The sequence below is a fragment of the Elephantulus edwardii genome, unplaced genomic scaffold (assembly GCF_000299155.1).
Source record: "Elephantulus edwardii isolate Elephantulus edwardi_28Jun2011 unplaced genomic scaffold, EleEdw1.0 scaffold00162, whole genome shotgun sequence".
Taxonomy (NCBI): Eukaryota; Metazoa; Chordata; class Mammalia; order Macroscelidea; family Macroscelididae; genus Elephantulus; species Elephantulus edwardii.
This window is the reverse complement of record NW_006399912.1, coordinates 7,003,895-7,018,509: the sequence shown is the minus strand read 5'-3', so window position 1 is coordinate 7,018,509 and position 14,615 is coordinate 7,003,895. Positions and strand designations below refer to the sequence as shown.

The following is a 14,615-nucleotide window of genomic DNA, read 5'->3' as shown; positions in this document are numbered from 1 at the left end:
CCACTGGAGCCTTAGCTGGCCTGTCATCCTTTTTTTCTTTTTATTTGACAGTACACACACACACACACAAATAATTAAAAAAACCAAACCTGAAAACAAATTAAAAAATTATGCACCACCAAGTCAGAACCAACCCACAGCTTACTAGTCTTCTATTCTACTAAGCATGATATATTTTTCCAAGACATGAAGCCTTATCTCCTTAGGAGATTCCTGCTACACTCTTGGTTACTTCCTCACAAAGAGCTGCTTTTTCCAATTATTCCTGTTATGTATCATTAAGTCAGAACCAACCCATTGCTGACCCTCCAGTGGGTTTTCTGAGACAACAATTTTCACAGGAAGAGACTGCCAATTTTGCTCCCATGAAGAAGGTGGTGGATTTGAACCATGTACCTTTACGCCAGCAGTATAACTCCTCACCACTAGGCCACCAAATATTCCTTTATCTTCTTTGTTCCACATGCCATGGCCACATGATACTTACCTTTCTGGAGAAGAGGAAGCAGAGCAGCTGGTCGTACTGTCTACGGGCTGAGCAGCCAGGGACTGTCACTGTACTCTTGCACAGCTGGGATTTACTGCAGGCTTGGGCCACATTCCTGTTAGGGAAAAAAATGGTATGACTCATTAAAAAGAGTGAATCATTTTTTTAAAAAAATTTTGTATTGATATTTTAATGAAAGTTTACAGAAAACTTGCATTTCCATTCATTCATTGTTGCAAATTTTCCTCCCCCACCCCCCAGTTCGCTTCTTTAAAAAGATTCTTTCATTTTTGCAAAATTTCCTCCCTCCCTCCCACACCCCAGTCCACTGTGCTATGAACCTTTTATTCTGGACTGCTGTCATGAAAATAATATCTAATCATATCTTTCTTAAAGACAGTTCTCTCATTGATTTAAATGCAGTGTTCATTATGTATCACCTTTTTTCTTAGTGTTTCCCTACCCCCACGACAATCCCATTTTATAACAGTGGCATTATGCAGTATTTATCCTTCAGTGACTGAGATATTTCACTCAGCATAATGTCCTCTAGGGTCACACATTTTGTATAATAACTTATGAGTTCCTTATTTGTCAGTGTTGTGTAGTATTCCATTGTGTGATATATCACGGCTTCCCTATCCACTCAATTGTTGACAGACACATGGGTTGCTTCCATCTCTTTGCTATTATAAACAAAGCAGCAATAAACATGGGTGTACATATATCTGTTTGGGTAGCAATTCTGGTTTCTTTAGAGTATATTCCCAGTAATGCAACTGCTGAATCAAATGGTATTTCAATTTCCAGCTTTTTGAGAAACCTCCATAGGGCCTTCCAGAGTGATTGCACCATTTATACACCCACCAACAGTGAATAAGGGTTCCAATTTCTCCACAACTTTGACAGCATTTGTTATTTGCTGCTATGTTGAACTTTGTTATTGTTAAGAGGGTGAGATGATATCTCATAGTTATAGTATTTTTTAAAAAGGAAAAATCTTTTAGTAATCAGAAGTCATGAAGCTTCCCATTTATGTGTATAACTTCTTGGAGTAGATTCATGCACTGGTCATTACTACCCATCCTGAACCCTTGACATCAAGTTGATTTGATGCAACATTTCTATAGGACGGGGGTAGGGGTGGAATCTGCATAGAGTTTAAACTTGTAATCTTTATGGAAGGTGACTGTCTTATCTCTCTTCTACTGAGATGTTTCTAGGTTTGAATAACCTCTATTACATTCAGTATACTCTTTTCAGAAGGGTGATCTGTTTTATGTATAAATCGACCAGAGAGCAGGGAGGCTGATGAGAGCTCTGAATGGAGCTCATGACTGCTGCAGCTGGGTCACAAAGGACACAGTGGTATGGATGCGAGAGGTGGACACAGTCCTGAGTGATGGATGGGCTGAAGAGGGCCAGAACAGAGGTGGGAAGAGGAGGTGTCCGTGATTCCCTGGCGCCTGGACCTAGTTTTGCACAGACATTGGGTTCAGATGTGGAGACCTTTAGAATAACTAGAACTCAAAGACAGTGCTTTGAGATCCGCAGGAAGTAGTGCCAATAAGTTGAACCCATCTGCTTCCCAGTAGCTGTAACACGCGTTGTTTTCTTGACTCTCCCTCATGGGCCTTAGAAGGTACACACACACATGCCCCAAGCAAGGGTAATCCCACTACTTTGTCCCAAATATAAATATGGGGCACACATTTTCTCAAGAAGAGATCACGACTGCAGTAGGTATATCTGGTGATCTGTGCTCTCCAGATCATGTCCATCAGCTTGGCCCAGAAAGGTCCATGTAGTGTTGAACATGTCTTCTGTGCATCCAACCTGGAGGACAAACACCCAGAGCTAAGGAAGTCAGTACTGGTGGTAGACAGGGACTACAGCCACTCTGAGAAGGGACTTGCCTTTGGAGGTGGCATTGAGCAGGCTGTACTTGAGCAGGGCTTTAGCCTCTTCTCATATTTTCTTCCAATCACCATGCTCAGCCTCCACTGGTGAATGGCTCTGTCAGAGGAAACTGACTTCAAGTTATGCTTTTTCAGCTCCCTAACTGCGTAGGCTTGGCTACCTGAATGGTTCTGAGCACCCTGGGGTGGATGGGTGTTTTCACCCTTAAATTTTACTGATATTTGAACTACAGGATGGCTCACTGGGTGGATAAAATACTGCCTAAGGAATGCCCTGAAAGACATCAGACAGTAGAATGCATTCTAATACCTTTAGCTGCTATAATGCACTTCGCTTTGAGATGTAACCTCCAATGCTTCACAAGGCAGAGCCTCTGGAACAGTGATGCCAGAAGCCACCTGTCAGGAGCTCTGAAAACTGTACATTATGTGTTGGTCTGCTCACTGAATGGCTAGCAGCTCTGACACTCAGATGCTCTAAGTGAGAGGGAAGGCAGTTTACTCCCATAAAGATCAGAACCTTAGAAACCCAATGGTGACAGGTCTACTCTGTAGAATTGCTGTAACTCACAGACAATTCCACTGTAAAGAGTTCACAATCAACTATCAGAGGCATTTTTTTCTCTAGTCAATGACAGAATTAACTCAATATTTTTATTATTCTGTCTTACAAAAGGATAGAATATGTTGGAATGGAATAAGTAATTGTGGTACATTCACACAATAGAATATTATGCAGCACATAGGAGCAACGATTCTGAAAATACTATATAACTTGGGAGAGGCTGAAGAGGATCATCTGAGTGAGCTAACACAATCTTATAAGGATAAATACTGCATAAGACCATTATTGTAAATATAGAAAGATAACTAGTAAAACGCGTACAAGAATTCAAGGAGGGCGGGAACAGACTGGTGCGGGAAGGTAGAGGTACAACATAGGACTGCACAGTTTTGGGGGGCTAAATAAAGTGGAGGGATATGAGCAAAAAGACAGGGTAATGATGGGCAAGGTCCAATGGTGATTGAGTTTATGAAACATGATGCATGAGAATGATTGTACGAAACACAGTGTGAATGAAGAATAGTGTGCAACTCAGTGTACAATGAACTTGGTAAGCAAGTCAATAAAAAATACTAAAAAAAAAAAGGACTGTGGTAGCATGAGAATAAAATAGGAAGAAACTCTCAAGCCAAAAAGGAAAGTGGCTTTTCTGTCATGAATTTCTGGACACTCAATAACATCTTTTTGGAAGGAAGATCATGAATGCTACCTTCTTTATATGTAAATGAAGGCAAATCTCCTTCATACTGTGATTTCAATTCCAGAGAACTGAAATAAAAAAAGTTGCATGATTTTTTTGGTTGCCAAGTGGATATAAAATTTAAACTATAATGTAACCTTATTGCATCTACAATGACTTATAAAAAGGTTTGGAATATTATGAGAGTCACTGAAATGTGACATGGAGATAATAGTGCTGATAAACCTGTCCAAGGTAAGGTTGCCACAGACCTTCAATTTTTAAACAATGTATTATCTACACAATGCAATAAATAAAGGCAGACAGTGTAATTTTTTTAAAAGTTATTACTTTAAAATTTAGTAAACTTGGCTTCTATTTTTTCCCCAGCCAAATTCAGCAGTGGGGAGTTGTATACTAATTTTAGTTGCAATAAAGTTAATGGTTTCTGATAAAACTTGGGTTCTTAACAGGATCTGAAGGACAGTCTCAGTCCCAGTGATCTAGGACACGACTCTGTCCCATCCATTCCTCTAGGACACCAGGGGGCACCAAACACACATGTCCTCAGAGAATCTGGAAACTGTGGAATGTCTAGGAACAAACCTCTTAAGCTTTTTCCTTTTTATTCCCCTCAAATTCCAAAATACTAGTAACAGATATCTAAAACAAAGCTCTGCTTTCACCTTGATAGTTTCACATTATTTCATCATGAAAATTGGTGATAACTCTCCAAGTGGAGAAGTAACCACCAAAGGAAAAGGGAGGAGGTTGCTCTAGACTCTCCCTTATTCTACTCGTATGTGACTCTCTTTATAGTGACCTCAGATGAGGAGAGCCCTTGGTCCCTTCCTCCTGATTTGGATGAACTATCGGATGTTGTTACCAGTAACACAGCATTAAGTCCTCAATTTGCTGTTCACTTCGTGATTCTGCTTCTTTTCTTTAATCCCTTCTGTCACTGCAGGCATGAGAAAAGTACAGTGGGAATTTTAAGGATAGTGTAGAACTGGGCACTGATTGTTCTTTTGTCATAGTGTCCCTGTGAGCTGGGGTTGATATGATGGTAGCCAAAAATAAGAGCATGGCCTCTATAGGAGCCCTGACTGTGTAATGTGTTACTGATGCTGAAAAGTTGGTCTGAACCATGTGTAATATGTTACTGATGTTTAAAAGCTGACACTGGGCTGATGCTCAAGGGTTAGTCTGAAGCATCAGCTACTCTGCTGGATAAAGATGAGGCACTCTGGCAATGATTTATGAATGTACACGTCCAGTCTGTCCTACAGGATAACCATGAATGGGTATTGAATCTATTGCGGTATTTTTGCTTGGTATTTATTATTTGTGATTGAAGTATTTGAATGGTAATCAAAAGACCAGTTGTTCAAACACAGCAGCAATTCCACAAGATAACAATGGGTTGTGTTTCCAAGATTAAAGCCTTGAAACCTTCTGGGCAGCTCTATGCTGACGTATAGGACTGATGAGAGTTCCAGTGGAATTTATGACATCTTTGGACATTCTGTTTGTTTTTACAGTATTTTTTTTGAACCCTTAAGATTCAGGTGAGTATGCAAAGTTCTGCTTCTGGTTTGCAGAATACCAGAATCACTACTTTCTTTCCATTTCTGGAGGATTCACCTGTGGAGCAATTACTGTCCTTTCTCCTTTCTGAGGTTTGAAATACAGACCCAGAAATGGGTATTTTTCTCTGGTGTGTAGAAGAGGAAACTGAACTGTCATTTTTAACCCAATTTCTGTTAACTCAGCTATGACTCAGTGTATGTCAGAGTGGAACCATTTTGAGTGGTGGTATCATGTATGCCTATTCCCTGACTTTTTCCCCAAGGCACCTCTGATTAATGTTCCCCTCCAAACAGGCACGTAGCAGCCAAGCATACTGAACTGAACATTTGTACCCCTCAGGAACTCCATACAACCATTTATATGGGGCCACTGAGTCAGTACCCTAATGGCAATACTTCCAATGCTCCACACTTGATATAGTAGAACTGCCCGACTGGATTTCCTAGGTTTTAATACTTATGGAAGCAGGTCATCAAGGTTTCATCCTGACAAGCAGCTCATGGGTTCAGTTAGTGTGGCTGTTTGAAAGGGCCATTAAGAAGATCAGACTGAGGGAGTGACACACAACGAGATACACATAAGGAATGAGCAGAACAGTAGGTATTTGCCTGGAAACAATTGTTTTAGGAGTCACAAGAACTGGAAGATGCTTTGGAAGCTGACAGTCAAGCCACTGTGTGACCCACCAAGCAGGAGGAAGCAGAACAGAGGAAAGTATACTCAGTTTTATTAAGCCCCACCAGATCCAGAGCCCCATCAGACTCTGAGCCCAGCTGGGCCAGAGCCACCAGAGGAAAGCCTATAGCTGGAATATGAGAGAGGCTGCCACGCAAAACCACCTGGACAGCTGGAATCAGAGTGAGGTCCCAGTGGGTGCCTGCTCTATGCCTGCCCCTGACCAGGGCCCTTTTTTGCCCTGCAACCATACCTCCATGTCCATTTAACTAACTTGTCATTAATCCAGAGCATCTTGGTCTGAAGTAGCTGCAACAAGAGGCTGCTCTCACAGTCTCTGAAATGAATCTTCCTTTGGGTCAGAAGTTCAGAGAGAAATACAGGCAGGGTAGATGCTCCAACCTCCCCTAGAGGAGTGACATAAGATCAAGAACATTTCATCACATGAAAAACTCTACCACAGCAATGGCACATAAGCAGCAGGCTTCTTCGCACCCGACACAAGCAAAAAGCAAGATGTCAATCCCCAAAAGTGGCACAGTATCAATGGATTTCTTGTCTCCATAAAGTCTGATGGAACTTTCTAACACAGAATTTAAAAGAACAATGATTTAATATTTTTAGAGTGTGGAAATTATCAAACTATCATTGATATCACATACAAGCAAGATTCTGCTGAAAATTATCCAAAAACGTTTGGAACACTATGTTAACAGAGAACTGCCAGATGTGCAGGCTGGATTTAGAAGAGGTCGTGGTACTAGGGATATTATAGCTAATGTTAGATGGATATTAGCAGAAAGCAAAGAATGCAAGAAGAATGTCTATCTGTGCTTCATTGACTATGCAAAGGCTTTTGACTGCGTGGATCACAATAAGCTGTGGCTGACTCTGAGAAGAATGGGAATCTCAGAACATTTGATTGTGCTGATGTAAAACTTATACTTGGACCAAGAGGCAGTTATCGGAACAGAACAAGGAGACACTACATGGTTCAAAATCAAGAAGAGGGTTCGTCAGGGATGTATTCTGTCTCCATACCTTTTAAATCTGTATGCAGAGCAACAGATCATCTGAGACACTGGGCTATATGAAGAGGAATGTGGCATCAGGATTGGTGGAAGAATCGTCAACAACATGCGTTATGCGGATGACACAACCCTGCTTGCTGAAACTGAGGAGGACCTGAAGCACTTGCTGCAGAAGACCAAGGACTACAGCCTCCTATATGGACTGAAGCTCAACATCAAGAAAACAAAGATTCTCACCACTGGACCAATTAGCAGCATCAGTATGGATGGTGAAGAGATTGAGATGGTTAACAGTTTTAATTTACTTGGCTCCACAGTCAACACTCTTGGTAACAGCAGTCAAGAAATCAAGAGACGAATTGCATTGGGAAAGTCGGCTGTGAGGGACCTCTCAAGAGTACTGAAGAGCAACGATGTCAGACTGGAGACTAAGGTGTGCCTGATCCAGCTGATAGTCTTCGCAATTACATGTTATGCAGCAGAGAGTTGGACAGTGACTAGGGTTGATAGAAAGATAATTGATGCCTTTGAGCTGTGGTGCTGGAGACGAGTGTTGAATATACCACGGACTGCTAGGAGAACAAACAGGTTTTTCCTGGACAGGATGAAGCCAGAATGTTCCCTGGAGTCAAGGATTCTGAAGTTTTGTTTGACATACTTTGGGCATGTTGCAAGGAGGGACTGGTCCTTGGAGAGGGACATCATGTTTGGCAGAGTGGAGGGGCAGCAAAGGAGAGGAAGACCTTTGATGAGATGGATCGATTCTGTGACTGGAGAGGTGGGAAAAAGTGTGCTTGAGATGGCTAGGTTGGCACAGGATAGAAGAGCATATAGAGCTCTTGTACATAGGGTCGCTATGAGTCGCAAGCGACTCGATGGCACATAACAACACCACCAATGAGTAAAAGACAAACTTGAAGAATTACAGGACACCTCAAGTAAAATCCAGGAGGATCTTTTAAAACAATCCAAACAAAACAAATGAGTCATTAGAGACTTGAAAAACCAGAAACCATGATCCAACTTAAGAGGTCCAATATTTCCGATGCTATCAACATCATGGAGGGACACACGAACAGAACTGAAAAGATGGAACACAGAACCAGTAAAACAGAGATAGAATTGCCACCCCTGCCCTGCTACAGAAAAAAACAGAATTTAAAAAAAGGGGAAAAAAAGAAAACCTAAGAATAATGTGGGACACCATCAAGAAAATAACATGTGCATCATTGGAATCCAAGACAGGAAGAAGCAAGTAAAGGAACCAAAGAATTACTAGAAGAAAACTTCCCAGGCATAATGAAGAAAGACAAAATACGTATTTTAGAAGGTAAGCAAACACCATATAGAATGTTGCTGTTGTAGACTGCTGTCAAGTCGAGCACAACTAACAGCAACTCTATGAACAAAAGACATAATGCCTTTCCATAATTGCCGTCATTTCACCAAGTTCATAGCGTTTCCAGAGGCATGTGGTTTAGCAAGTGGATGCCACTCCTGCTTCCAAACCCGTTTTACAACTGGGAGATTCACCAAACACTGTCCACACTGAGAAGCAAATCTGCTATTAGATACCTCAATATCACAAGACTCAGCATCACAGAAACCCAGGTTACTTATAAGGCACATGGACAAAGAGTGATGTACAAAGTGGAAGAGTGTTCCCCCAGATATAATAGCACTAGTTTCATTTAGCAGTGGTTAGATGTCATCAAGTCGAAATCGACTGAAAGTAAGTTCTGCACAAAAGACCTAAACTCTGTTCTATGACTAGCACCATTTCTGTACAGAACCCTATTCTATAACTACCATCATTTCTATAGTTTAGAGAGTTTGTCAAGTTTAAAGTTTGTAGAGTTTAGAGAGTCTGTAGAGTTTCCAGAGGAATCTTGTTTAGGAAGTGGGTGTGACTCCTCCTTCCCAGCAATCTGGAAGCTCATCCAAACACTGCACATAATGGGTAGCTATTATGGTAATTGGCAAGTCTATAGGATAGTGTGCAGCATCACAGCAAAACCAAGTTGTTCAATTCAACAGATAAAAGATTGCTGTGTCAGTCAAGGAATAATCATTTGAAACTCAGCATCCACAAGCAGCAAAAAGCCACACTCCCAGAGTGGAGTCTTCCAGACCTCTGCGGGAAGTCCCCTCCCTGCAGGATTTTAAGCCAATGCTTTTGAGCAGAATTCCACTCTAGGCAAATGCTCAAGGACAAGGAATATATGATTAGCTATTATTGTCATGACAAGAGTCCAGAATAAAAGATGCATGATGGGGTGGACTCAGAGGGTGGGGGAGTTGTATAACAATGAAAAATTTTTTTTCTTACTATTCAAAGAGAAAAGTGAACTGGGGATGAAGATGGGCAGAGAAGAAAGTGTGCAAAAATGAATGGAAATCCAAAGTCTCTGTAAACTTTACTTAAAATTAATTAAAAAAGAATAAAAATTTAAAAAAGAAATGCAGACCCATTGTGGCCCTGCATGAAACAGAATAATGGAAGGCTTGGCCTATACCGTTCTCACAACCTTTGCTAAGTTTAAACCCACTGTTACAACCATGGTGCCACTGAAGGTCTTCCTCTTTTTCTCTGATCCTATACATGAAAAAGCAGGATTTTGTTCTGACCTAAAGATGAGATGATTAACCCCTGTACCACTTGTGCTCCTATTCCCAAACACCTCAGTGTTACTTATTACACAGTTAACTGTTTCGAGTCTTTGAATCACAACTTTGAACTAACTGTTGCCACTTTCCATAATGTTAATAATGGCACATGAATTCTGTTGTGCCCTGTGTTATAATCCAATACAATTATATCAAAGAGTCTTATGTGGAAATTAAACTTGTGTCATTTGTGTTCTTGGGTGTCACTGAACTGGCTCAGACGTACAGCTACCCTGTGTCCAACAGAATAAAATTCTATCTAGTTCTGTATCTGGATTAGTATTTTAAAAATTTATTCTAGAGCCATATTTCTGATTCACTTAACAACTAGTGTTAACAAGGATTTACTCTCATAAATAATATAAAAATTTTACTCCAGTCTAGGAAGAATGATCCCTTGGGCTGGTAAGGAACACTGGCAATGCAGTGAGTTATACACAAGGCCGCTAACGGAAAGTTCTTCCATTTGTACCCTACTTGTTCTTAGGGAGAACATTCTGGAATAGTGCTTCCCTAAGATTCCAGCCTCAGAAGCTTTCTTAGGCAGTTCTCTTATGGCCTAGTGGTGAGAATTTGTGCTGAAATCCCAAAGGCATGCAGTTAGAAACCATCCACCAGTATAGGCAATGTCCCCCAGTGAGATTTACTGCCTCTGAAAACCCAGTGGAGGGTCAGCTACGGGTCTGACTCAATGGCACACAACCACGTCCTGTCCGATAGGTCAGGAATGACTCTGAATCCCAAATAGAAACTCTTTTGTGTTGTGATATGCTTGAGTTGATACAGGATCATGATGATCCATGTGGGTCAGAACAGAATCATGACTGTATAACCAGGATTTTTCTTCACAGAGAGCCTCTGGACTTGCAGAACCCTTTCTTTGTGAATCTGGATTATTTCCACCCTGTGTTTATCTCCCAGAATCTCCCATTTCCCTACTCACAGCCTTTGCAGGGTTCTCAGAGTTTGCTGCTGGCATCCCCTATTCTCCTCACTGCAAATCTTGATTCTTCTAGGCCAAAGGTCTGCAAACTCTGGGAATGACTCATTGTCATGCTTTAGTTTTTTACATTTTTTTTCACTTTCTTTTTTCCTGTTGTTGAAATACCACCAATTTAATAATTTCCCCACAATATATTGCTTTTCCAGTTTCCTTTTCAGTATTTTCTTTGTTGCTATAGAGAAATACAACAGTGTTTTTTGTATACTGAACTGGTATCTTTGTTAAATTGATCTAATAGGTCTTTTTGCTGAGTCTTTATAATTTTCTATATACACTATCATTTCATCAGCAGATGGTGATAGTTTTATTGCCTTATTGCCCACTTGTTTACCTCTGATTTCTTTTCATGCCTAATTGCCCTAGCTAGGCTTTCCAATACACTATTGAATAGGAGTGTTATTAGGCATCCTTGCATGGTCTCTCTTTGCAAGGAGACGGCTTTTCTTAACAGTTCTTTTCCACAAAGAGTTTATATTCCAATAAGGAATTAGCAGAAACATTGCGTTGTTGTTGTTGCTGCTGTTGTTAGGGGCTATCAAGTTGACTACAACTCATAGCAACCCTATGAACAAGAGGCACCCTATCCTGCACCGTCCAAGACATGGCGCCACCTTGATACTACAACTCATAGCAACCCTATGAACAAGAGGCACCCTATCCTGCACCATCCAAGACATGGCGCCACCTTGATCCATCTGCACTTTATTAGGTATAATCCTGCATTAGTCATCACCACCCACTGCTGTCAGGCTGATTCCGACTCACAGAAACCCTACAGAACAGAACAGAACAGCCTATAGCATTCTAAAGACTGTCTCCCCTTTCTCTCATGAAGTGACTTTTGGTTTAGAGCAGTGGGTCACCCAACATTTTGCCCGAAAGTGTCTAATGGTTGACCACTAATCGCTGCCAGGTACCAGTTAGATAGAAGTAGGGGTGTTGGAGTGAGAGTGTGTGTGTGTGTGTGTGTGTGTGTGTGCACGCACACACACACAGGTTAAAGCTCATTACAGCTCAACAGAGGTTTTAGGTGAAAGGGCGTTTTCAAGCACCTGAAAGGTGATCCTAGGAAAGGAGCTGGAGACACATTGGAGGTCCAGACTTTATCAGACAAATAGTTTAAGGCTTTAGAAAAAGAGTCCTGGTTGAAAGTTGGCATCCCAGGCAGGGACAAGTGTGGGGACTGGTCAGGGACTATCCCTGGAGAACAGGGCATGGTGTGAAAAGGCCAGAGTTGACACAGTGGTAGGAAGAGGGGAAGAAGACAGGCTTGTCTGGGTGGTGGATCACCTGAGATGGGAGAGAAGAGATGAGAGAGAGGGAAGTGCCAGCAATTTCTCAGAATCTAAACTTTGTTTATATGGATACTTTGGTTAAATAAAATCACTGGTACCCAAAGAGAGTACATTGGGTTATACAGGAAGCGGAATGAGCCAGTCAGACTCACCAGGTTATCAGCAGCTGCAGTACACAGTGGCCACTGGTGTCATTTGGTTGAAAGTCTAAGGATTGCAGTGTCTGATATGCCATGGAGGCTGTGGGATGGGTTCAGGCAGAATAAGCTTCCAGAACCCTGGCGGAACCATTTACTGGATACCTGGCCAAGAAGAGAAAAATATGGAAGAAAGTCAAAGGCTCTAGAGACCCAGACACCAAGATACGAAATACACGCAAGCTAGGAGCTTCCTTATTTATAGGACGAGGCAGAATGGAAGCAGCATTCCTACTATTTCAGGTCAAAGTGTGTGCTGCCCCATTAGTGGCTTCTCTCAAGGCTCTGAGGCTCAAGGTGAAGAACTAAATATCCCACCCCAAGAGGTACTCTGAACTACAAGCCTTGTGGAGATCATTGCCTTTGAAACTTTCCAAACCATATCTAGAAAATCATCTATCCAGGCTTTGTCTGTTTTTATGTATGTTATACCACAGAAGTCCTGATTCATGCTGTTTTCAGATGCCCTCAGGTCAAATATGATTCATAACTACCCTATGAACAACAGATCTGAACCTTGCCTTATTCTGGGACATCTTTTTTTATTTTTATTTTTTTAGAATTTCCCAAAATTGAGGGTCGTCACTTAGCAAGGTTGTATTTTGTTTGTTTGAAATTTTATAGAAGGTTTATAGAGAACTTGGATTTCTATTTATTCATTGTTGCACAGTTTCCTCCAGGGCCACCCCTCACCCCCTCCCAGTTTGCTTTTCCCTTTGAAAAAAAATTATTTCATTGATATACAAATCCCCCCTCCACACCAATTTATTATGTATCTCTTATTCTGGACTCTCATCATGCAAATAATACCTAATATATTCCTTTAAACAGTTCTCTCCCTCATCTGTTCCAAGGCAGTGTACATTATTTTTCCCCTCTTTTTTTTAGTATACCTCAACCCTGATATCAGTTCTGTTTCATAAGAGAGGCATTATACAGTATTTGTCCTTTTGTGAGTGAGATATTTCACTCAGCATAATGTCCTCCAGGGTCACCCATTTTGTATTATATTTCATGGGTTCCTTGGATTTCAATGCTATATAGTATTCCACTGTGTGACTATACCACAGCTTCTCTATCCATTTATTTGTTGATGGGCACTTGGGTTGTTTCCAACTCTTTACTATTTTTAACAAAGCAGCAATAAACGTGAGTGTGCATATATCTGCTTGGGGGGCAATTCTGGTCTCTTTATAGTATATTCCCAGTAGTGTAATTAATTGCAGGGTCAATTAGTATTTCTATTTCCAACTTTTTGAGAAAGCGCTATACAGACTTCCATAGTGTTTGCATCATTTTACATTCCCATCAACAGAAAATAAGGGTTCCAGTTTCTCCGCAATCTCACCAGCATTTGCGATTTGCTACTCTGTTGAAATCTCCTATTGTTACTGGAGTGAGCTGATACCTCACAGTTTTAATTTGCACCTCTCTTAGCGCTAGGGATTTTGAACATTTCTTCATGTGCTTGCTAGCCATATAAATGTGCTCTTTGGTGAAGTGTCTGTTCATATCCTGTGAACATTTTACAACTGAATTGTTTACATTTATCTTATTGTGGTGCTCAAGTATTCTATAAATTCTAGATATAAGTCCCTTATCAGAAAAGTCATTAACAAATATTTTCCCCCAGTCTGTGGTTTTCCTTTGTATCCTATTAGAGAAGTTTTTGGATGTGTATAGGGATTTTATTCTGAGAAGCTCCCACTCATCTATTTTATCCTCTCCTGATTTTAAGTTTTTCAGGAAGCTTGGAAGACTGTTCATGTTGTAGATTAGGGCATTTAGAGTTCTACCAAGCCATTCTCTAATAAAGTTTATAGTCCTTGGTAGTACACCTAGGTCCTTTATCCACTTTGAGTTAGATTATGTGTATGGCTTGAGGTATAAGTCTTGCTTGAGTTTTCTACAGATAGTTGTCCAATATTGCCAACATCATTTGTTTAAAAGGTTGTCATTTCCCCACTTAACTGATGTCATCTCTTTGTCAAAAGTCAGTTGACTGTAGGTAGATGGGGTGATTTCTGGGTTCTCAATTCTATTCCATTGATCTATGTGTCTGTCACTGTATTAGTACCACACTGTCTTGACCACTATAGCAGTGTAGTAGGATTTGAAATCTGGGAGATGTCTCCTACCTTGTTTCTCTTTTTAAGGAGTGCTTTGCTTATTCGGGGCCTCTTTAAATTCCAAATGAAATTGGAAATTGCTTTTCGCATCTTTTTGAAGAATGGGATTGGTACTTGTATTGAGATTGCACTAAACATGTAAATTGCGTTTGGTAGTATTGTTACTTTCACAATATTGAGTCTTGCTATACATGAGCAAGGGATATTCTTCCACTTCTCCAGGTCTCTGTTTCTTGTAGTAATGTTTTGTAATTTTCTTTGAATAGATACTTTGTGCTTCTGCTTAGGTTTACTCTTAAGTATTTAATCTTGTGATTGGGAAGTATTGTTTTTCTAAGCTGCAGTACTGTATTCTCTGTCACTGTTGTTGTTGTTGTT

The 14,615-nt window shown here is 40.7% G+C and overlaps 1 protein-coding gene across 1 annotated transcript in view; it reads right to left on the bottom strand.

Moving 5' to 3' along the window:
- Positions 1 to 1,818: 1,818 nt before the first annotated feature.
- LOC102872745 (UPF0764 protein C16orf89-like) overlaps positions 1,819 to 14,615 on the bottom strand; it is a 104,942-nt gene continuing 92,145 nt past the window's right edge. The window contains exon 7 of the mRNA XM_006895243.1: positions 1,819 to 1,898. Within this exon, the coding sequence (XP_006895305.1) occupies positions 1,819 to 1,898 (80 nt within the window). The remainder of the gene's footprint in view (positions 1,899 to 14,615) is intronic.